Genomic DNA, 25,721 nt, shown 5'->3' on the forward strand with positions numbered 1-25,721 from the left:
AAAAAAAGGTAGGGGTAGGGGGCTACAGCTGGGATACAAAGTGAATAAACTGTAATTAATATAAAAAATAAAATATTAATTTAAAAAATGGTAGGGAAAGACCTCTTTTCATAGAAACAGAATTTTAAAAAATGCCTCTTTAGGAATAGATTGTTATTAGCATCTTTTATGGAAACAGCATGTTAAAAACAGTTTACGTTTTACTTTGTTTTGTATGAGTCAAACTCAGGTACCAGGCTAACACAGTAAGTGCTTTTACCCACTGAGCCATCTCATCAACCTTTATTCTGTTTTAAAACAGCATTGATCCATTGATGATTTCTGTACTTCCTCTTTTACTGATATTGTTCTATAGAAGTCAAGATGTGGCTATTGGTCTGTATTTAAAAGCTAGTCATATGTACTTTTTGCTTTTTTATGTGGGAGATGTTTGTTTCAGCAGCACAATCAATTGCATTTTGTACTTTAATATTGTTTGCTTAATTTTTTACCTTTTGATCTCATTTCCCAATGGTAAATTAAAACCTAAAATATGATGATTAAATTCAAAAGCCTCAGCTTTGTATTTACAAAAAGGCTTTCATCTATCCTATTGCTTTGAAATTATGCCATCATCTTAGAGTAAAGAATTATAACTACTGTTATGGCACACACCCTGTTTCAGTTGTTTTCCTCCTAATCTTGTACTGTAAGCAGACAGTATTTTATAAAGTTTTTTATAAGATAACTTTTCACATATACATCATAACTAATGGAGTTAAATTAGTTCTGTCCTTCAAAGCATCACTTCTTTAAGAGATTTTTGGAACTCTTCTTTTGGAATTATTTTCAAAGCCAGGCACTAATGGTAGGAAACCTATTACCTGCTTGCTGATTCCTGTGCCTCCCACGATTTCATATTCCCCCCTCTTTTGGTTTCATGGTGTTTTGGTTCCCTGCTTGCTGTATAGCTCTGACCAGTCAGTGGTCCTAGATCATTAGAAGAGACAGTGGTAGTCTAGATTATTAGATGTGCCGTGCTAAAGCTAGTAGAAGCAAGAAGGGAGTCTGTGAACTGTGCAAGTCCTTTCAGTACTCAGAATGTAACAAATAGACTGCCAATGTGATCAATTAAAGCCATAGGTGAGACTGTAAGAAAAGCTTTTATTTCACAGTATACCTTGTGGGCTTTGAAATATTAAAGAATGATAAAATTGCTAAAATACCTCTTTGTTCCATAAGGAAGAATATTATTTAGCAGAAAATATATAATGCTGAGATTCAGAAACTTTCAATTGGGCGCTGATTTCAGCACTGCAGTAATTACCAGTGTGATCTAGGGCAAGGCACTTCATAGGTTCTGAATGTCAAGGTTCTATGGCTATAAATAATAGTTACCACTATGCCAAAATGTCAGTTCAAGTGCTTCACAGTAAGATAATAAATCCTAATTATTGAACAATCCCATGAGGTTTGTATTGTCTGCGTTTTATAGCTGAGAAAACGGAGAGAGAAAGGGTAATTAAAAAAAAAATAGAGTACAGGAAGTTTGAGGCTATGCCTCCTGACTGTAGCCTCCACATTTACAATCATGTTTTTGTCCCCCCAACTCCTGTGTTGTCCTATGAAAATGATGCCTACGTGGTGCCCAAGGCCCATTTCTCTTCTAATAATTCAATTAAAGAAATGAAATAATTATGAAAGAGCAGCTAACTTTATTTGTTTTTCAAGACAGATTGTTTTAACGTAGCCCAAGCTGTCTATGAAATCACAACATTCCGCCTGGAGAGAAGGCACCCTGGTTAAGAACACTTGCTGCTTTTCCCTGGGACCCTGGGTTCCGTTCCCAGGATCCACATAGTGCCTCACAAGCATCTGTAACTCTAGTTCCAAGGGATCTGATACCCTCTTCTGGCCAGTACACATGGTACAAAGACAGACATGCAGACAAAACACTCATACACATAAAAATAAATACATCTTTTAGAAAGTGAGAAAGAAAAAAAGGAAATCAGAATTCTCTTGCCTCAGCTTATCACCCACTTGCTGATAATGCAGATGTGTGCCTCCATGCTTTGCTCTCATTTAATTTTAACTGAAGCGTTTTAACATGGCAGCATGACGTTCTATGTCTCACGGACCTTTATTCTCACCTGCGTCCTGGAGCGGATTAGAGTGGGTAGATACTGAAGACTTGCACTCTTGTAGCTGGGAGCTGTTGAGTTGCCAAGGCCTCTTGATCTTTCTCCAACATGAAATTAAGGATAATAAATTGGAGCAGTTTTACAGGTGCAGTAATGAAATCTTATTTACAAGACTGCCACACATCCAGCTTTTCCAAGTTAGTGGCATAAATAATTCAAGCAGTCACTGTAAACATTCCTACAGCTCAGTGGTTCCTTTCCGATTTTGGTAATCACCCCCACTGCAGTAATCTCTAAGGTGAGCTTTATGTTTTCAAAACTTTTCCAACTTTACAAATATAGCTTTTTTTTTTTTCTAGGCTAAATTGTTTTGGACTTGAAGTCAGCAACAAATTAAAAAAGGCTTGGAGAAATTCTCATCCTGCTTTCTTTTAGAGACAACTTTTTTGATTCTAAAGGATCTGATGCTCTTTCCATTTCAGAGTTTGCTTCACTTCTCTAGTCGCTTAAGTGCTATTTAAGGTAGTGTGTGCACTAGAGCTTCAGTTTTCCTCGGAACTGCCTGCCCCTATCCAGCATGGTGGCGTCATGCTTGTTCTTCCTCCAGCCTCATGCTCCTGCTTTTTCTTCCAATTAGATGAACACTACCAAACAAAGAATAGAGACCATATTTCTCTTACATTTTATCTCTTATAACATCTTTTATGCTAAATGCGTGCATCCACTCACAGCTCACTAGATTTTGTGAGATTTGTCTATTAAATGTATCCACTCTTAACTGAGGAAGGCGGTCACATTGAATTTGAAACCATAATTTTAATTATAGCCCAATTGGAAATTCTTACTTTCATCTCAGAGACATCATCCATAATAATAGCAAATCTTTTTGTTTTGTTTTGTTTTTAAGACAGGATTTCTCTGTGTAGTTTTACATGTCGTGGAATTCACTCTGTAGACCAAGCTGGCCTTGAACTCACAGAGATCCACCTTTCTCTGCCTCCCAAGTGCTGGGATTAAAGGTGTGTACCACCACCTCCAAGCTATAATCAATAATTTTAAAGAATATTTTAAAATTACATGTTTATGTGTGTCTTTGTGTCTGTTGTAGTTATATGCCTGTAAGTGCAGTTACATACAAAGGTCAGAAGCCTTGGATTCCCCTTGAGCTAGATTTACAGGGAGTTGTGAGTTGCCCAACATGGATGCTGGGAATCAAACTCAGGTCCTGTGCAAAAGCATATGTCACCTTAACAGCTGAACAACATTTTGTGTTTTTGCTAGCTACCAAGTTTTTTTTTAGTAAAATCACTTTATAAAAAAAAGTTAAATACTTAAAAAGACAAATTTAACTAAAGACAAATAATTTTCATTTTTTCAAAAGATGCCTAACTGTTGCAATCTAAGATTTCTTCCTATAACTTTTTGTGATAGGTGCTAAAAAACCAAGGCAAGGATGAAGAAAACATTTTGGAAACTGAAAATAAAAAACTAATAGAAGACCAGGAAAAACTGAAAACTGAATTGAAGAAGGCATCAGATGGTAATTTTGTGTGCATGTGAAAAGGGAAAGGACTACCAGATATTTTATGCTGTCATATACACCTCATTGTTTTACTTTAAACAAAACTAAATGACCTCTGGCCAAGCTCTGAGAATGACTTATTTATAAACTTGTGTTTAAATATGAGATTAAAACATTGTGCCAAGATAAACATGTTCTGTTATGCAGAAAAACATGTAGGTGTTTCAGATTTGTGTTGTAAATACAAATGTCCTTGCCTCAGCAAAAGAGCTATGGGCTTGAAAACTTTCTTGTAAACATAGTTTTGTAAAATGAAACACGTTTGCTTACCTTAAGGCCTAACGTTTCCAGCACACTAAGTTTAAATTTTTAAAGAATTTTTGAGAAAGACAGTATCAATCTGGGATATCAGTTGAGAAATTGAGGTTTCATGCCAAAGTACATTGCATTGTAGGTTCAGAGTGGGACATCCTAAATTTAAGTCCGTGAAGGTAACTGTTCCTGCACTAAAAATGCTCTGATTGTTGTTAGTATCAGTGTTAGTACTACATAATATAGTAAAGTAGATATTCCAAATCCATTGTCATTCTGACAAACTCTTGGAGTGTGTGTAGCTTGACCCCTGGCAATATATCTGCATAAGGAAGCAGATAATGTTTGACGTTGGCCAGACACAGGAAGCATATCAGGTATTCATGGTTAAGATTGTTGGATAAGGTGATGATGAATGCATAGGTCTTCTCCAATTTCAAATCTCTTCCATTACTTTAGGTTGAAGGTAAATAGGATTTGATTCAGCGACTAAATCAAAGACCTACTTGAAATAATTATGAGTTTAGGTTTTCTTTAAGCTACAATCAGCATAATAAAAGTTCTCTGGAATATCACTTGCTCTTCTTAAAAATCTATTTACATTATTTGGATAGGATTTATTTCATGAAGGTATGTTTGAATTTTAAATTGAAATTCCAAAGATAAAAGCTAATTCTATAAACAGAAATACAGATGAGGAGATATTTCGTGTGATACAAAATTCTTTAGTCACTTTACTGTTTCCTTTGATTTTTTTTATGTGTTTGAGTATTTTGCCGCATATATGCCTATGCATGACATCTGTGCCTGATGCTCTCAGAGCCCAAAGAGGGCATCAGATGACCTGAGAATGGAGTTACAACAGTTGTGAGCTGCCACGCGGATGCTACGAACTGGACCCATATTCTCTGGAAGAGAAGCCAGTGCTCGTAATCACTGAGACATCTCATCAAACCCTATAATTTATTTAAATTTAAGAAATAAAATAAAAGCAGCAGGCAAAAAGAGCTTAGAATTAGTGAATGGAAATTTCAAAGTACCCTTCTCGAGATTGTTTGGTATAGACAGGCTTGGTAGCATAAAAATGTCTCAAAAAAAAAAAAAAAATTCAGTCAGTAAAGTGTTTGTCAAGCAAGAAGAAGAACCTGAAGCTGGGCATAATGACAAATACCTTTAATCTCTCAACACTTGGGAGGAAGAGACAGTCAGGTGTCTGTGAGTTTGAGGCCAGCATGATCTACATAACGAGTTCCAGGACTGATAGGACTACATTCTGTCTTGGAAACAAACAAACAAAAAAGGATGAGGCTTGAGCTCAAACCCCAGCAGTTATGTTAAAGCCAGCATAGTGACAGTTAACCATAGTTGGAGCTATGTATGGGGAAGCAAAGACAGGAGGATCTCTGGATTGCTGGCCAGCCAGTCTTGTGTGATCAGTGAGCAACCAGGTTAAGTGCACCCAGATCAGTAACTAAGTAAGTGTAAAAAGGACAAGTAGATCTTGCAGAATGGTTCAGCAGTAAAAGTATTTGCTGCCACCACTGACTACCTGAGATGGATCCCAAGACCCACATGGTAAAAAGAATCCCTTAGGTTGTCCTTTGACCTCCACATCTGTGCCTGCAAATTCTCTATCTCTCTATCTATCTCTCTCTCTTGTTCTCTTTCTCATTCTTGTTCTTTCTCTCTCCCTCTCTTGCTCTCTCTCTGTCACACACACATATTAAATAAAAATAAATAAATGTAATGTTTTCCAAAGGCAAAAATAGATGGCATTCTTATTATTTCTAATCAATTTAGTTTCTTCTTCCTTTGCCATTCAAAATTTACAATTAATGCTTCACAGAAATGGGACATGAGGAAGGCCTAAGTGTTGAGGACATTCTCAGTCAGGTCAAGAGCCTCAAGGGGAGGAGGGGCTGAAGAGATGGCTCAAAGGTTAAGAGCACTGGCTGTATATCCAAAGGTCCTGAGTTCAACTCCTAGCAACATATGGTGGCTCATAACCATTTATAATGAGATCTAGTGCCCTCTTCTGACATGCAGGCATACATTCAGGCATAATACTGTATAAATAATAAATATATTTTAAATAATGAGGTGTGGCTGTAGCTGTTACAAAGTGAATTAACTATAATTAATTAAAAAAAATTTTTTAAAAAGAGCCTCAAGAGGGATGTTCAGAATTCAAAATAAAATTTAAAAAACATTTACAAACCTGAGGTACTTTGAACTTTAGCTTCTTAATCCTGATATAAAACCAAGCTCAATATTACTTCAGTATTTAACAAAAAGCTTGGGTGTTTGGAGAAAATGAGCTCTTTAATAATATAGCCATTGTGTTTATAATCTGATAACAAGATATGGCAGTCCTGTGTTTGAAATGTAGACTGTCTAACTACTTTCAAAGAGAGTCAGTGTTGAAGTCAAAGCAGACTTTACCTGTTTGAATGTGTCCTGTTTGGTTCCTGCAAGATGTGTAATATTTTATGAACACATTTCATTAATGTGCAGTCCTTTTTTAGGTAACATTCTTAATGACCTTGAAAAGCTCAAAAGGTCTGTTGCAGAGATATTTCTTTGGCTGTTTTTATGACTTATACCAGACAAATTCATGTAGGCAAGACTATGAAACTATATCAGCTGATAAAGTTTTATATGATTTTAACAGTACAATGCTTGACATACCAATTCATCAAATACTCATTTTTTTTTCTAGAAATTAAGGGTATTACAGGGACAATGCTTAAAGAGTGTTTCAGCATGATCTTTTAGATTTGAAAGCCAAGTAAAAGCAATGTCATTTTTCTTTTATAGGATGTTTCCCAAAGGTATTTTCTTTTGTGCTTCTGTGGTCCGCCCTAAATATTTTCTCCAAAGTTGTTAGTGAAAATAAAGTATTAAATATAAAGGTTTATTTAAACTAATATTAGCACCAAATTGGAAAAGTAGTGTTTCTTAGGAAGTTATTTAGAACACTGTGCCAGGGGCTGGAGAAATGATTCAGCAGTTTCTAGTGCTTACTTCTTGACTGGAGAGATGGCATAGTGTTAGGAGTTTGAACCAGCACTGACACGGCAGCTTACAATTTTATGTGATTCCAGTTCCAAAGTATCTTATGCCCTTTTCTAACCTCCACAGGCTTCTACTTACACATAGCTATATACATACACACAGGCACACACATAAAGTAAATATTTTTAAAGAATACTTTATTAGTAATAGTACATGTTCTACCAATTTTTAATCTCTGGCCCAGATTTTGACCAATTAGTAAACTATTTCTGTGTTTTAATGCAGTAATATCATTTAAGAGATGAGAAGAGAGCATATATATCCCAGAGCACCTAATTTATACTCAAGACTACCTAGCCAGGTGCGAGGATCTATCTGTCACTTTAATAATCCTTTTTACAATAAGTCTGATATCCCAGTGTGGTAAGTAATTGGGGAAGGGCATTGTCATGAAAAATCAAGTCCTAAGTGGTAAGGAATTTATAAAGCTTATAAGAATTCATAATAGAAATAGACCTGTGCTATAGAAAACCTGCTCTTGAAAAGACTGACTTAAAGACCCTTCCAGGATGATTAGTAGTACTTGTTCCTACAACTGAATCTTTTCCTCAGTGTTTCTTCTTAAAGATAGAGGAAACATGCACCACCCAAATATTGACTACATCTAGACAATGGTAAGGGGCTTATCTGGAAATTACAATACTTGTTCCTCATTCCTTTAAGAACAGGATTATCCTGGGCTTGGTGCACACCTTTAACCCAACAGCTGGAGAGGCAGAGGCAGGTGGATCTCTGAGAATTCAAAATCAGCCTGGTCTACAAAGTTTCAGGCTAGCCAAAGCTATACTAAGACACCCCTGACTCCAAAAGCAAAGCAGATGAAGAGGATTACATTTGTAACATGCATTATTTAAAAAGAAATTCTTAGGGCTGCCAGCCTTAGAACAAAGGTTATCTAGCAGTGTATGTCTCCTTCAAAAGGAATCTGGGAGAAAGAGTGGGGGCCTGTGATTCCAGCATTACAAGCAATTACAACAAATTTTAAAGAATTGTAAAAAATTTAAAGAATTTTTCAAAACATGCTTTATAAATCATTAACACTTTTCTTTAAAAATATACCTGTTGTAAGGCATGGGGACACTCACCTAAAAACCCAGCACTTTAGTGGCTAGGGACAAAAGAATTATGTGTTTGAGGCATCTAGGCTACATAGCAAGACCCTAGTTCAAAAAGAAAAAAAGTATACCTATAAGGGAAAAACAAATGTTTAATGAATTGTCTAAATAAAGCATGTATAAATAGCTCAGAGACTAAGTGTACAAAACTGTTATGTGTACCTAAGTGCTGGCAGCACGAAATAAGGACTTTTTTTTACCCTATTTAAAATACTATTAATTGAACTATCTTCCTGGGTGAATGTGTCTCTATTACCTTGCCATACCTTGAAGAAAAAAAGTAAAATTTTATTTCATAGAAATTTTACAACCTTGAAATATATTTCTTTAATTTTTTCATCAGTAGTAAGTATACAACATAGAAACTAAGACTAAAACAAGTGTTTTTCAATAGAAATTGAAAATCAGAACCAAATGTAGAATCACAGGACACTTGTATTGTGTGCAGCCGAATTTCTATGTTCCTGCCTGAGCTCTAAGAATAATAGAAGCTTTTATGCAAACTTAAATTACAGGATTTCCAGTTCTGCCAAATAAACCATATATCTTTCTAAAATTAAATTCTCCAAGTCTAATCTATGTATATTTTTAGTAATAAAATTATTGTGGACCTGAATAATTAATTTAACTATCCTTTCTTTTCCTTTTCTTCTGGTAGTTTTTTTGAGATACTATCTTAAGTACCTAAGGCCGGCCTGTAATTCCTGATCTTCCTGCCTCAACCCTTGTAAGTCCTGGGGTTTGCAGCCACAGATAATATGCCTTGCAAACTTAGTTATCTAACCACCCTGCCTTAGATTAGTTTTTTAAAATGACTAAAACCTATGTCCAGTCCTTTTAGTTAGGCAAGTAATGCATTTATTAATTCACCTCTATATTATCTCCACATGTGGTTGATGGTATTGTCAAACTATAAAATGAGTTTTGCTTTCTATAAGATGGCTTTCTTAGCGACAGGTGCCTTTAATCCCATCACTAGTGAGTCAGAGGCAGGCAGGTCTCTTGTGAGTTTGAGGCCAACCTGTATTTAAAAAAATTACTTTCTTAGCACAGATATATAACGATGGTATTTCATTCTGTCTGTTTCCTTTTTACAGTCCCAGTTAGTGATAGTTTTCTTTTCTGTGACTCTTCACCTGTTTCCAAAGTCTATAAATATTTTAAGTGTCTTCAGATGACTAGGAAAAGTAACTATGGAGAAGATAGTAATGAAGAAAAAATATGTTATATATAATTGGCATAGTAGCAAATAAAGTGATCTATACCAAGGAAAAGCTTTTGTAATCTTTATAGAGGGCATTAAGCAATAAAAAATCGTAAAGCACAGATGTGTGTAACAAATACATGTACTTAAAACAGTAGTTTCACTTCCTCCTCTAAATGATACATGAAGTAGTCTACAAAAAAAATGAGAGCCAACTGCATACTGAATAAAGAAGTGTTCTAAAGGATAAGGATGTAGGCACTGAACATAAGTCTCTAAATGTGTTGATAAACTTAAATTGGCAGCAAAATGGATGAAATGGCGTTTCTCTTGAGCAAAGCAAAGCATATGACTGACAGGTTTGTTAGCTGGTTATCATCCTCAAAAGCAGTGAATGGTGGAGATGAAATGTTGGGTCCTCTAAGAAACAAAGGACTTGATATCTTGGTGTTCTTTTGTTGTATATCCTATCTAGTTATACACATTTACTAAAGAGCTTCATGGTAGGGGAAGGAACAACAACAAAAAGATCTTCATGGTAAAAGTTTTTATAATGAGTATATTACCTTATAGAAGACAGTTTTATTGCAAAGGTAATTACAGAAAAATTAAACTAGACAACTCTTCTAAAAACACTTAGGAAAAAATACACCCAAATATTAGTATTTAATAATTACCTTTGATGTATATAATGAATGACTTTTTAGTTTATTTTCTATAGTAAAATATTTATATACTATGAAAAGTTAAAAGTTTTAAGGATTATTAAAAATTATTTTTCAAAGACCTTGGTAAGACAGCTGTTTGGACTTGAAATATCTGATCAATTGACTCCATTCTTAACTTTGCCTCAAAAGTAGGTTTTTACTATTAGAATTTGTTTTACTTTGGACTCTGTGAGGAAGAACAGAGTAATCTTGGTCAAGTTGTTAATTGTTTTTAGGAAAGAGTTTTCCCTCCTTTAAAATTAGGTAACAGACTAAACTGCAATGTCTGTTACATAGCTCCAAGTAATGTAATTAAGCTTGACCATAGGGATGATCTTTCTCCTTTTGACCTTTAAATTCTATTTTTTTTCCATGAGAGAAAATTTCACAGTGACTTCCCTTTCTCTAAAACTTAAATTCAGCAGGTAGTTAATTAAATAATAATCTTGACTTCAGAAAGATGTTTCAAGCAATCATTAGGGCAGGACCTGGCTTGTTTGATCCATCTCTTAACTCTCAAATCTTAAATGTTAAACTCTCTTGGGTGGAGCGTTGGGAGGAAGAGGACATGAGCCAGTAAACAAAATGACTTCTCATTACTATATAGCTGCTTATGTAGAACATCTGCTGAACCCAGTGGAATGGAAGGATAAAAGCTCATGACAGGAGAATTGATGTGAAAATATAATCAGCATGTTCTCTTACTATTCTGTTAGGAAAATAAAAATGAGACCAGATCTGTTCAGCTCTTAAGAGTGTTTGCTTTACAAATACACCGTAAAGCATGAACTTGAACATATTACCTTGTAGATCTGCATATTTCCTGTATGTCATAGGAAAAAATATTCACCTAGTGCACCTGTGTTTTTTTTTCTTTTTCTCTAACTTTTTAAGTTACCCAAGTTTTGCATATACGTAAATTTAAATGTTAATTAGTAGTAACCAGAAGCAAGTCCATTCCATTTCTTGGTCCATTTATTGTGATACTTGCTTCATGTTCTTAAACAATTAGGTGGTTGTTTTTTGATCTTTTAGTGTAGAATATTATCTTTTGGCTTTCTTGTGAAAAACTAGAGAAGCACCTATGTCTTTATTTCAAGCGGCTCGTTTCCTAACTTCTATTCTTCATGAAAACATAATTTGTATTATGTTGCATTATTATAACTAATACCTGTTCATCATCGTTATGAGTGTTCTCTTAACCTCTGTGTTAGATTTCATTTTTTCTGTTTTATTTACTCTGCTTTTGGTAGAGTGTACCATTTACATACGCTCTGCAGAAAAAAAAAATAGATCAGGATTAAATGTTGTTGTTGTTTTTCAAGACAGGGTTTCTCTGTGTAGCCCTGGCTGTTGTGGAACAAGCTCTGTAGTTCATGCTGGCCCTGAACACACAGAGATCTGCCTGCCTCTGCCTCCCAAGTGCAAGGATTTAAGGCATATATCACCACTGCATGGCTAAGGGACAAATAGTTTAATGAATGAATCAAATTGAATGAAATATTGCTTTAGCCTCAGCTTTCCTTATAAACTGTTTAATCTTAGAATTTTGAAGGTATTGTTCCTCTAGCTCTGATAGCCATTGTTTCTGTTGATTATAATTATATTTCTTCCACTCCCTGGACCTTTTGTAGATAGCCTTTTGTAGCTTGGACCTTTTGTATATTGCTTATCTTTGCCTCGTGAGAACTTTAACTGTTTGGGTTTTTCTGTGATGAAATCATCTACGCACTTGCTCTGACTACGCGTAGAGCCACATCCTCAGTCCATGTTTTGGGTTTGCCTTCAGGAGACTTGTGAAATCTTTTCAGTGTCTTCACTAAATCTATAGATTTTTTTTTTTTTCAAATAAAATACGTGCAACAGCCCAACCTTAACTGTTTTGTCAGTGCCTCCAAAAATATTTTTTTCCATTTCCTGGCAGTGCTTAGCTGGTGGTATCTGTTTTCTCTGTATGGGATATGATAGATTTATACAGTATGTTAGTCTTGCCCACTCCTCCCAGTATGCAAATAGCTCTGTAAATGTAAGTTCAACACTTGAAAAGTTCACAAATGGTTTGACCTACTTATATGTCTGTTTGCATGAACATGTTGACTTATTAATATCTCTATAACATTGTAATTGTTATCTGTGTTATTGGTAAATGTACTTTAAAGGGTTCTGGTGACTACTAATCTAGCAATATAGCTTCTGTTTGAATCTGTCCATCCATGGGAAGTAGTTCAGCATTTCTTTAAAGCTCCAAGTGATAACCCATTTTGTAGATAAAAAAAAGTGAAACAGAGGCTGAAGAGATGGCTCAGCAGTTAAGAGCAGCATTGGAGTTTGATTCCCAGAACCCACTCAGCAGTTCACAACTGTCTAATTCTAGTTGCGGGGTACCAACACCCTCACACAGACAGATTCAGGAAAAACACCAATGCATAAGAAATATAAATAAATAATAAAGAAAAGTGAAACAACAACGTAGATATATTGCCTCAAACCTCCTAGGCCAATAATGTTTTTCATTTATATGCTGTTCTCAAAATGATACAGCTTAAAAGAAGCAAATTCACATGTCAGACGAAACGTTTATATAATCCCTTAGTTACAGATACATTCCAAAAGGTGGAAAGCATTCAAAACACAGCGTTGTCATTTGTATAAAGCAAGAGGTAAAGAACTGGGAAACTATCCAAGAGACTTAAAGAAGTAATAGCCTTCAGTAATGGGACTAAATTTGATTTGAAAGTAATTATCAGGGTTATTAATGTCCGCTGAGATGCAAAACAAACATGTTCAAAACCTTGATCTGATAAGTAGCTATGAAAACTCTTTGCTTATTGTTGTTTTCAGTCCATATCAGTAATAAGCAGAAGAAATTCCTGGATAGACTGTGTAAATGGTTCCCAAGTATCTTAATAATGAACTCAGTATAACACAGCTTCAGAATAGTTATTCTAACTAGATAGAAATTCTAAGTGTGTCAAAGTATACACTTTGAGTCTGATTAATTTCATTGTCCGATATTTTTATTTTCAAGGTTTTTTGTAATACAGTTAATTAAAAATGAAAAGAGAGTAAGGAACTGATGAGTTAATCTCTAACATATATTAAATATTCTAAATAACTTATTCAAATCACTTATGTATAAATCATTTTTTAACAGTTCAACTGTGAATAAATTTATTTATGTTAAGGTTAAACATCTCTGAGTATGTCAATGTTTCATGTTGGATGTGAGCCTTAATCTAAACTTTTAAAGTGAAACACTAACGAGGAATTTGAACCTTACTCAAAGTGAATGGTCCCAACATGGTTGCAAATCCCCTGCTAAATGGTAGCACCACAACCATGCACAACCACGCAAATGGTGAATTGTTGCACTACTGTTTTCTAGTATCAAAACCTGCTGGAGCACAGGCTATTCTTGTAGAGGACCCAAGTTCGGTTCCTAGCACCCACATAGCTCACTATTTGGCCTCCTCTGGCACTGCACTGACATGGTGCACAGGCATGCATGCAGGTTAAACGCCCATACACATAAAATGAAAAGAAAATCAGAAAGTCGTACATTACAAGATATAGCTGGAAAGCCTTGAAGCCACAGCGAACGGTGCAGAGCTTTCCGCAGGCTTGAACAGCAGCTCGTATAAATCATTGTTAACATTAAAACTAGCCCAGTTTAATACAAATTCCTGATCAAACTGTCTCAGTCCGTTTGGGCTGGTATAACAAGGTACTGTAGACCCAGTACTCATAGGCAAAATAAATTTATTTCTCACAGATTTGGAGGTTGGGAAGTGTGAAATGAAGGTACCAGGAGATTTGGTGCCAGTGGAGGGCCCATTCCCTGGCTTTTGGATGGTGGTTTATCACTGTCCTCACAGCATGGAGGGGAAGACAGCCATCTGCGGTCTCTTTATTTAGGGTGCAGACACATGGATGAGGGCTCTGCTTTCATGATTTATTTCCAAGATTCACCTCCTAATACCATCACTTTGGTGATTACGTTTCAATATGTAAATTGTAGGGAGTAGAAAAATTCAGACCATAGTATCAATGTGTTTTGGTGGTGGTGGTTTTGTTTTTTAACTCTGTTGTAAGCTAGTCAGGTATTATTAGTCTGTGAAATCTATCTTCATTTTTATATACCAGAAATAGAGGCTCCTAAACATTTTTAGTAATATCTGAAGATAACACTATAACCATGCTTCATGTTTTCAAGTAGACTAAGGAATAACTCTTTATATTGTGGCTGTGAACCCAATGAAATCTAACCACCACCAATAATAAAAATAAAAAATAATAATCTGTCTTTCATACAGCTAGCAAGTAATATATTAAATTTATTAGAAACCAGTCTTTGATATTTAATTTAGAATTATGTATTCAATAAAAGGGAATTATATATAATTGTGCCCAGCTTTTAACATGGGTGCTGGAGGTCCTTTATATAGCAAGCAGTTCACCAACTCTATGGTTTTTAGAAATAGACCTATATATTACTTTATAATGCCTGAGTACCATCCTCTGCTATGGAAGTTTAGATGGGCTTGAACATGTACCAGAAAGTTAGAAAAAAAAAATGCCTTTAAAAAAGACAGCAAGAGAGAGTTTAAAAAGGGGGAGAGGGAAAAGGTGAAGGAGAGGTGGGGAGAGGTGGAAGCATAGCCATTAGAGGTAGGAGCCAGCCTGAAGTTCTCACTAACAAATCTAGGAAAATTTGAACATTGATAAACGTAATTGAAAAAATAGCAGACCTTCAGTCCTACTGATGATACATGGATGACAGATGTACCAATAGGTGAATAGTTCTCAACCTGTACATAGCAGTGTCTTCAGGGTAGCATATAATTTGCATTATGTTTCATAACAGTTGCAAAATTGCAGCTATGAAATAACAACCAAATAATTTTATGGTTGAGGGTCACCCCAGGATGAAGAACTGTATTAAAAGGTCGCAGCATTAGGAAGGTGGAGAAGTACTACGGTAGCTGGATGAGAAACAAAACCAGTACAATCCTAGCTGAATAGTGTAGATGAAATGATAAAGTTAGAAAATTTGCTAGTTTGAAACAGTGACTGGTTTAGGCAAAAATTATCAGTGGATTCTAAACAGAGGGAGGCAGGTAAGCATGTTAACAGGGAGTAGGATGTTTTTATAATCTGTCTTCCCACATACGCACTCTGGTTACAGGGGCAAACGGTAACAAAAATGACATAGTAAAAGATAGAAGATCATTACAAGTGGTTGTGTTTGTATGCACTGGAAAGTATTAAACATTATCTGTATCATATTCACATGTATGTGGAATGTGCAGCCTGAATTCTGTCATAAGGAAACATCAGACAAACCCAAATGATTGATTTAAAATAGATCATTCTATTTTAATGTGGCCTGTTTTCTTTAAAATCTCAGTGTCACAAAAGAGAAAGATGGAATAGGATAAAATAACTAGTCTAGATTAAAGAAAACTAAATAAACATGGAAACAAAATGTAAATGTGATCTACTATATTGTAAAGTAGAAGTGACATATAAAGGACATGGTTATGACTGTTGTCACTATTGAATTATGGGTGACAACGTTAAATGTATTGTGTTAATATTAATTTTTTAATTTAGTAATTACACTGTGGTCGTGTTAGAGAATGCCCTATTGTTAGAAAATACACAGTGAAAAAATAATGAGAAAAGAGTTGAGGGTCTGAGAGATGGCTCAGCGGTTAAGAGCACTAGCTGCTCTTCCAGAGGACATGGGTTTAATTCCTAGCACCCACATGGCAGCTCACAACTGTCTGTAACTCCAGTTCCAGGACTTCCAACACCCTCACACAGATATACCTGAAGGCAAAACACCAGTGCACATGAAATAAAAATTAAAGAAAGGAAAAAAATAGTCATGTTTTCAAAACGTATCAAATGTGTGTGTAAAGAATATGATAACAACATGTAGCCTGATGTTAACAACTGGGGACTGGAGTGTATGCTGTATAGGAGTTTTCTACTTAAGTCTGGCAGCTTTTCTCATTCTTTGAAATTATTTCAAAATAAAATTATGTTTGATATTTTTAGCCCTTTCAAAGGCACAAAAAGATGTGATGACTATGAAGATGCAGTCAGAGAGACTGTCAAAAGAGTATGATCGACTCCTGAAAGAACACTCAGAACTTCAGGTTGGTGACATGGATTTGTATACATAGATTTTGAAATAATAATTACGTAAGTAAACTATTTGGATTACATGCCCCTCCCAATTTCAAAGTGTGTTTAATTCTGTCTTTGTTAAATAACCAGGGAAGTCATATTTACCTAAAAGATAAAGAATTGCTAACATGCTAATTTAGAAACATTCTGTTTTAGTTTTAAAGAAAAAACTTAAACTATAAAGTAGAAGCATTAAAAAACTGTTCTGGAACAATTAATGTTTCACCATCTGGAATGTTTGCCATATTTATCCCAAAGTGAGGCCAAAAACTTGGTTTCATACCAGATTACTCCAGCCTTTGTTTTTAGTACCTTAGAGCAAAGAACTATGTTATTCAAATACCTGATTTATACCTCCAAAGTTGATTTAAAGATGGGAGGAATCTTTGTTAAAGAAACTCTCAAATTAAGTCATGGGTTTTCTTGCTCTGTCTCTAATTTAGGAAGAGTCAGTTCCAAACATTCATCCATGGTGAGGAGGGGGAGTGGCAGAGATCAGATCCAAGGCCTAGTGCATGATGGGGAAGTATGGTAGCCCTGAGGTTCAACCCAGGCACACTTTGGGGGAAAGTGTAGGAAGAACTGATACAGAGACAGCCTTGCCATATGGCAAATCGGCACTGTGTCCATATACCCTGGATTACACATATAGTACCTATGTCAGTCTTCACACTAGCTGTATGGTCTTGAGATGGTGTTTTTCATCTGAATGAAACTCTCTGCTTTCATCTGTAACAACAATAAAGCTGTATTCACTGGAGTGTTGAAAGAACTAAATAGAATGCAGGGTGCTGACATAAACACTTGAAACTAGAAAGCTGTTAGCTAAGCATGGTGGCACACACCTTTAACCCCAGCATTTAGGTGTGTCTCAAAGAAAAGAAGGGAAAGAGGGAAGAAGGAAAGAATGAGCAAATGACAGACTGAACTATCATCATTGTTTCAGTATTATTTCCTCTGTAGTTTTAGTAAAAGACTGACTTCATCTCAAACACCTACTTCAGCCTTCAGTTACCCAGTCAAGAAGCAATCTAAAAATGTACATAACCTTGTTCCCAATATGTAACCTAGTCTCAGGACACTAAAGGCTAAGTATATGTTGTCTAGAGTAGATGCTTACAATTTATAGAGATCCTGAAATTTCTGACCTCAGGGCATGACAAGAACTACTCTATGACTTTCTCATTATTCAGCATGGGAAGGAAAGAAGTATTTTTGAGGCCTTTTGTCGAGGTAGAATTTACCCCCTCCTATTTGTGAGACTAGGGTATCCTCAACTATCATGTTTTTCCACATTTTGACAAGGAAGAGGAACAAGGTACCAGAAAGGTTTAGGCCCTTAAATGAAAAAAGGGAAACAAAAAATATACCTCAGTCATTTAGGTCAGTGTTTATTGCTTAATGTCTCCATTGTGATGACAGTTAATGGTAACTTTGACAGTTTAATGGGAGTAACTCCTTAACCCTGAAGATTACATAACAGTTAAGATTTCTTCCAGTTTCCCCACTACTCTCAGAAAAAAGAAAAAAAAAAAACTTTCAGCTTGGAGCATCTTTGTTCTTAGCAAAAGATGTGGAAAGCTTTTGCAGGTATACTTTTCCCAAGAAAAGAGTTGTTCCACATGCTTCTTTGGGAAAAAAAAAAAAAAAATACATGCGCGATAAAGTAAGTGCCATGCAGTCTTCAGTAGAGCATTATTTGATAACTCATAGAAACCTTAATAGCGATAACACATTCTGTGTTTGAAATATTACATTTACTTTTACTCAGTGTGCTCTGGAAAAAGCACCTGACTAATAGTCTTATATTTGTGTCATATTTACTCCCACAGCAACTCAGTGAATTAAAATATTTCAGTATCTTTGTTTAGTGATCAAACACGTTAAGAATAAAAAATTTCTTAGGTGATTTGTTCCAAAGTAATTGAGCTAGAAAGAACATTTGAAGCTGAGTATCAAAGTCGGGAAATCTTTCTCTACAACCTCCATCATTAAGGCCAGCCTTTGCTGTGCATCCAACTGTGTATTCTTGGATCCATTCTCTTTCTGCCCCTGTTCCATCCCATGCAGAAATGTATATTTCCAGACCCTTGCTTTTTGAGTCCTTGGCAGGTTTAGCCAGTGAGAGGCATTAGTAGAAAGCTGAAAACAGAAATAGAGAAAGCCACCGATTTCTCCTACCTCCTGCTTAGGTGATCCTTCCTTGCTGACCTTTAGCCCTTTGCTGCCTGGTCACAGTTCCAGTGGGCAGCTTCCACTGGCAGGTCCTCATCCAATTACCCACTCTTAGCCCTCTGGCCCAGACTCATGGTCATTTTCTGCTGTTGCTAATGCTTGGGCTAAACCTTACCACTATGTTTTGTGTGCCTTTTTTCTCATCACTTGTAAATCTGACTTCCTGAAATACCTGTTTAAAGGACTAAATAGCTCCTGTAACCCTCTAAATCACTTGACCTCCAGGGGCCTTGTCACTTAAGTGAGAGATAGGATACCTTAATGAGATCCTATTTCAAGAAAGAATCTACATATCCTTAAACAGGAAAGTCTCTTTATAGCCAGAAGGTACTTAGTTGATTTGTTACATTTTTGTCCTGCCCACTCACATATGACCCATTGTCTGCTGTGAAAACTTAAGAAGCAAGCTGAAATTTAAATGTCATTTTATGGACCCATCCTCTCACTAATGACTGTGATATTCAGATTCTGAGCAACCAAAAGGTAATAGAAAACGATTCTGTAGTGTAAAGCTGAATTTAGCTTGTCCTCATGAATTTTCTTTTACTGTCAAACCAGTCTCAGTAATTTAATTATGTCCTATTTCCGTGGGAAAATTTACTAATTTTCTCAATTTTATATAATTGTGATAGTTGGAATGAAACAAGTATGAATAATTGTTTAAACATAAAAGAAACAAAGGTGGTTAAAAAAAAAAAAAACTGGCTGCTTTTCCGTAACCAAATCTCATTTTGCAGCTTTTAAATCCATTTGAATTTCCCAGCTGAGGCCCCTCCCCGTTAACAGCACTAAATAAATATTAGAAATCAGTCCCTTCAAAACATGTAGTCTTTGTCTTTTCTTATTTGGCCTAGCTGTCTTCTAGAAAGGAAAGGAAAGACAAGACCAAAAAGACAAAAACAAAACCCTGACTAGGTATTATTGGCAGCACAAACAATCAGCACTCACTAATTTTTAAATTTGTTTTGGCAAATCACCCTTCACATAGGCGAATGCCCTGAATAACAAGGTAGTATCATTTCCATTAAAACTTTGATTTATACCTAAAGCAGTCAAGTACGTATAAAAGTGTAGAAGTAATATGTTGCCATTCAAAACACCTCCTCTCATCCTATTTGATTATTTAATGTTAAGTTGTTATAAAAGCATTGATAGCCTTAACAATAGCTGGTGGGCTTTCTGTGTGAGAGCAGTAACATTCTATAGTCACATTCTGTGAGATTTCTTTCTTGACATAAACATTTGCTTTCTCAATACAACTCGTTTTTTAAGGTTAATTCCTGTTTCATTTCTCATCAGTTTAAAGTCACTATCGTAGATTGGAAAAACAGTGTGAGAAGCCAGTTCTCACTAAATGAAGGAAGGTGGAAGGGAGGGGCAGAGAAGAAAGATGGGGGTGGTGCTGGCACCTAGTTGAGGGGTTTCTGGTTTTGCTTTTTGTTTTATAGTGTTTTAAGTTCTAGACTTTCTCAGGCCATATTTTTTATTTTTAATTCTCTAATAACTAGACAAAATACAATTTTATAAATCATATCTATAAACTTGCTTCCTAATCTTTTTTTTTAACAGAACCGTTTTGAAAAAGAGAATAAGAAAGGCCTGTGAACTAACTTTATAAAAGAAGATCGTGATACACCTTGTCAAGATAATAAATTTGTTATCATGGTAGCCACTAAAACTTTTAAAATTCAGTTTAAAAAGAAGCAGCAGCTCTGTTAGTCGCCACAGACACACATAGGCTGTAAAATGTGTCAGATATAAAGTATGTATTTCAGCTCTTTTAAAAAATATAAGCATGTTACATACCATATTTACATATTGCTAATAGCATTGGTGTATGATGATTCTTTACCGGTAAGAGGAAAAATTCATTAGCCAGCCATGTACTTTCCAAATTAGATCAAAATTCGCATGAAACCATTATTAGCTTTGAAAGCTTTGTTGGGTTTTTAGTAATAATCAGAGGACAGTGGTGGTGAAAATGATGTGCTTGAAAATAGTACTCAGTAACAGAAAATTTGTTCACAGGCAAATAAGGATAAATTACCACAATTAGCCACTGTGTTTATAGAGAAGAGTCAGAGAACAATGAAAACAATAGCCTTAGGGTTTTTTAAGCCTAATGATTCTGTAATTTACTCTACATATGACAGCACTATGGATAGTTGTATTTTTGTTACTGTGCTTTTGTACAATTAGACTGTTGATATTTGTTCAGTCATATATAATTAGTATTCTATCTTTTCAAGTTTGTCTGGTAATAGAATTTATTTCCATTTGCAAAACTGTCGGAACACTGAATTGAACTTATGTTGTACTGTAGAATTCTCCACTTACAAAGCTCATTTATGACATCTAAAAAGCCATGTTTTTTATGCTTATGAAATACAGGTGTTTGTAATATACAGGTATTACCTCAATATCCATGCACTGGTGTCATATAGCTCTCTCTAATTCTCAAAGTTAAATACTGGTTTTCATGCAAATATTCATGTGGACATAATGATTGTAGTAATATGATTTAGGTTACTTTGAGTGTTTAACTGTAAAAAGCCACTTGTCTTAACGTGACTTAAATATAAAAAAAAAATGCAAAATAATAATTAGAGTTTGTACTACTCTAGTCTTTGTTTTATCTATAATTTTAATGCCAATTTTATGTATAGTTAATTGTTCTCACTGTAAAGTGGGTAAAATGAGTAATACCTAATTTTATTTCAGATAAAAGTCAGGAGTTAGTGCTAGAAATCAGACATGAATAAGACATTCAAAAGGGGTAAGATATGGGAGTTATGCCATCTGGGATGACACCACCATAAATAAAAAGGAAAGGGAATGAAATAGAAATAAATTAGAAGAAAACTGCTCAATGACTTCTCAGACTTCAGACTTAGAAATATCAAAGCGAGAGTAATATGGTAAATATAGATACTGGATGTGTGAGATCTTAATCTACTCTACAGATATCAGTTGCTATGTCAGTATAACATAAGTTAAAGGGAAACTGCACAGCTTTAAAATTAGAACCAACAGCTAATCCTAGCCTCATGCCTTGTTGACTTGTTTAGTCATGTGATTTGAACAAATTATTCAAATTTCTAGGCCTCCTTTTCCTCATTTCCAAATTGAGAATATTAATATTTAAATAAGGGTTACTATGTAAACTAATATGAATCTCTCATAGTATAGTATAGTATAGTATAGTATAGTATAGTATAGTATAGTATAGTATAGTATAGAAAAATCTGTTTGACAAATTCATGGATTCAAAAGTTTCACCAAAAAAGCACTTTAAAGTTTACAGTTAGGGAATCCTAGACCTCAACATTCAATTTTACAGATCTTTAATTTGAGAGCTCAAACTTTTGAGGAATTTTCCTGGGGGAAATAGAAAAGAGAGCCAGGTTTAGGAATTGAAAATGCAGGTATCCTAGTTCCCTGGATATTAGTCATCTTAATTTGCAAACTAGTTTAATTTGTGAAACCTTAAACAATGTCACATATGTATAAATAAACTGATAACTTGACCACTGGTTAAGGGAAAGGTTTTTCTTGTAGATATGAAAGAGAGAACAGCCAAAGGCATCTGGAAGAATCCAGAGAGGGAGAGAAAATAGTAGACTGTGCATGGCCAGTAGACTGGAACTGGCCAGGAGACAGGGTGGGGAGAGTGAGAGGTGAAAACAAAGAGAGTGGCAAGAGAGGATGAAGAAAGGATATAGTCAAAATAGCAGAATTTTAAATGTGGGTCTCCCCTTTTTCTCAGGGATTGTTGGCAACCAGTCCAAAAGGGTGAGGGGAACAGAGTTGGAGAGAGACATGGTTCAGATAGCCCTGAGTACATCAGAAAGACGCCCCCAGGACCAGCTTCAGTGAGACTGAACAACTTTATTCAGGGCAAACAAAGGCCAGTAGTTCTTGGGGGATGGGTGGAGGGTTCCCCGGGTAGATGTAAGGTATTGGCTGCTGTTTGAAGTACAAGAATGTGTTATTTGCATTTGGCAGCACAGTTCTATCATGAATGGGAACACATACCTAATTATTCTATCGGCAGCAGGAAGAAGAATATTAGCAGGGAACTGTGTAATAACCATATTACAGATACGGTTAGAGTTGTCTGCCCTAGAGACACTCCAGATGAGATAAGGCAGAGAGTGGGAGGCCCTGCTGGTGGGGAGAGAGTCCTCTATCTAGTGCCAAGCTCAGAAAAGCTTTCTAAACCTGGTGAACTGCAACCTCAAACTGCAGGGTCCTCCAGCATATAAGGAGAAATTGGAGGGAAGGAGGCTCTTGAGCTGGAGGTTTATTGTAGGGAAGGAGAAGAAAAGAGCTAGATACTTGTGAGACTGAGAGAGCCTGTAAGGAGACCAGCATGTGCCTTGGTGTGCTAATAGGCACAACAGAGAGGCCTTTGTCCCTTATGCCAGTGATAAGATGTAATAGAAGTTTGGGTTTCTTTAAAAACTCAGTTATGTAAATATGTTTTTGTTTTAATCCCAAGTGCAGGATTTAGTTGGGCTATAGTTTATTCACAGCTATCTAGTGTGGGGCGTGGCTTTTGCTAGTTTGTAACAGCCTTCAGCGTGCAGCATTGAGAGTGCTGTGGTTTAGGGCTCTGAGGATATAAATTTGAGAGCCAAGGAAGAGGTGGTGTGGCACGCAGTGCGTGTGGTGTGTAGCAGTTTGGAGAGACAGTCAGTGTGGCGGTTTGGAGCAGAGAGACAGAGAGAAATGCCTTGGGAAGCAGCGGCATGGAGGAGACTACCAGCTGTGTCTGCTGTTGACAGAAATAGGTATAGAGCCCTAAAAGAACCCATTGACCTTAAACAACCAGGAGCAGTAATGGGGCCTCTCTCCCCACTAACCTTTTCTCTCCTACATAGGGTTGGGAGTTTGAGGCTCTAAAAAACAAGTGCTACAATAAGGTAACTGGCTGGTTTTTTTCCCCCTTTTGTTTGTTTTGTTTTTTAAGACAGGGTATCTCTGTGTAGCCCTGGCTGTCCTAGAACTCACTCTGCAGAGCAGGCTGACTTCAAACTTAAAGATCTGCCTGCTTCTGCCTCCTGAGTGCTGGGATTAAAGGCATGTATCACCACCACCACCCAGCTGTGACTGTCTCTTTTGATAGAGGGGAACCCAGCTTTACAAGTTCATCAGAAATGTTGTCTTTTGTCTATCTCCAGAATTTGGGGGCGATGGAGTTTTCTTTGGACCTGACAATATATAGCCAAGGTTTGAACTAAATAGTATGAAAGAGTGTTTCCTACTACTTTCCAATGTTGGTATTTAGCAAATCCTATACATAGCCTATTGGTTTAAGTACCCTCCATATTAAATTATTTCTCATAATAATGATTTTATGTCTCAGGCTGCTATTTTTGCCTTTTTCATTATAGTCATATAAGTTTGTCAAACTTTCTCTCTACCTGTAATTTGTCTGTGGATCTGATCACTAAGAAAGAACACATAACAGGGCTGAACAACAGTAGAATTTGCAGGAGCCATCTTTGTTGCTTGTACATTTGTAACTGCATTCCCACTGTATATCTTAAGAGTCCAAGTTCTCTTGTGGGCATTTATCCCAGCACTTTGGGGACTAGAATCACTTCCAGGGACCTAGTTCTTGTCCTGATTCATGGATCCTAAAAGTAATTCCTTCTATGGCAAAAGATGCAATTAAGGATCTTGAGATGGAGTGATTATCCTAGCTAATGAGTAAAGCCTAAATGCAGTCAGAAGTACCCTGGTAAGGGAAAAGATCCTTCCACACAGAGGAGGAGTGTTACTAGATGTAGTGGCTCTCAACCATATTCCCAGCACAGAAAGACTTAGGCATGACGACAACTGTGAATTCAAGGCCAGCCTACGCTGCATAGTTCTAGACTATCTTGAGTTACAAAATAAGACCTTGGTTCAAGAAGAAAAATAAAAAGATTAAAAAATAAAATAAAAAGTAATGTGACCGCAGAAGTTGGGACTGACATGATGTATTAAAGTGAAGGGCTCTCAGTAGCCCCTAGAAACTGCAGCAGGTGAGAGATTCTTTCCTAGATCATGGCAGCAAAACTTCTGATCTCCAGAATCAAGAAGATATGAAATTGAAAGCTGCCTGACAGGTGGGTGGTTATCACAGCTACCACACAGATTCATGAACATACAGGACAAATCTCTAACAACCTCCACTATCCCTGAAGATGTTTGGGAAACAAATGCTGTTTGGCACTCGTTCTTCCCCACCAGCCATAGCAGTGATCAAGAACTGCATTAGCCTTTCTGCTTATGTCTGTATTGCCATCACCAAACTCCAAGTCACCACCATCTCGCCTGGACAGTTAAAACAACCCTCCTGGTCTCCTTGCACTTTCTCTTAATCCTTCTCATACATGCATACTTGGCAGCCACCTAGTTTAAAAAAAAAAAAAAAAGGCATGTGGTTTTCTGTTCAAAGTTTTCCAGTTATTTTCTATTGCGCTTAAGATTAAGCCCCGAAGCTGGTTGCGCTGGCTCACACCTGTAATCCCAGCATTCAGGGAGCAGAGGTAGGCATATCTCTGTGAGTTGGAGGCCAGCCTGCTCTACAAAGCGAGTCCAGGACAGCTAAGGCTACACAGAGAAACCCTGTCTTGAAAATAAAAAATATAAAAAAAAAAAAAGCCCAGGATGTTACCAGGCCTCCTACCTATCTGTCTCCTGCTCTGCCAACCACACATGTATTTTAATCCTCATGCAGGTCACAGCCTGGTCCTCACAGGACTTTTGCATATGTACAAAATGTTGTACTCCAGCCCATTCTGGCTTCTTACTCTTGTTTTCTGCTGTGGTACATATTGTCTGAGATGATCTCACTATGACTAACATAGTTCCTGACCACAGTAAATGAGTGGTGTTTAATTTAAAAGGGAGGGAGAATCCTCTAAAATATTTGGTAATACCTAGAAACATTCTTGGTTGTCAAAAGTAGGGTGTTACTTTATGGACAGAGACCAGAAATGCTAATTCACGCAGTCATGCACAGGGTAGCCATCTACAGTAGAATCAGACTCAGATTGTTCATATCATCAAAGTTGAGATATCCATTCCCTTGAATATAAGCAAAAAATAGGAATGTCACATGGTGGCCAGGTCTTTTTTTTTTTTTTCTTCCTCCATCTTGCTTCTTAAAACACTGCTATCGTGGATTATGACAGTGAGTTCATTCAGAATGGAGTAACAAGATAAAAGGAAGATGTGTTG

The 25,721-nt window shown here is 36.3% G+C and overlaps 1 protein-coding gene and 1 non-coding gene across 3 annotated transcripts in view; both read left to right on the forward strand.

Moving 5' to 3' along the window:
* Positions 1-23,843, forward strand: part of Bcap29 (B cell receptor associated protein 29) — a 36,421-nt gene extending 12,578 nt beyond the window's left edge. For both annotated transcript variants that reach the window (XM_055624696.1, XM_055624689.1), the window contains 3 exons: positions 3,555-3,663; positions 16,122-16,222; positions 20,058-23,843. In XM_055624696.1, coding sequence (XP_055480671.1) covers positions 3,555-3,663; positions 16,122-16,222; positions 20,058-20,093 — 246 coding nt within the window. In that variant the 3' untranslated portion in view covers positions 20,094-23,843. The remainder of the gene's footprint in view (positions 1-3,554; positions 3,664-16,121; positions 16,223-20,057) is intronic.
* Positions 7,845-7,952, forward strand: LOC129691517 (small nucleolar RNA U109). Its single transcript, XR_008722475.1, has one exon. It is a non-coding gene; the product is annotated as a small nucleolar RNA U109 (small nucleolar RNA).
* Positions 23,844-25,721: the final 1,878 nt, after the last annotated feature.

Source organism: Psammomys obesus, unplaced genomic scaffold (genome assembly GCF_907164565.1).
Source record: "Psammomys obesus unplaced genomic scaffold, mPsaObe1.curated_primary_1811, whole genome shotgun sequence".
Lineage (NCBI taxonomy): Eukaryota > Metazoa > Chordata > Mammalia > Rodentia > Muridae > Psammomys > Psammomys obesus.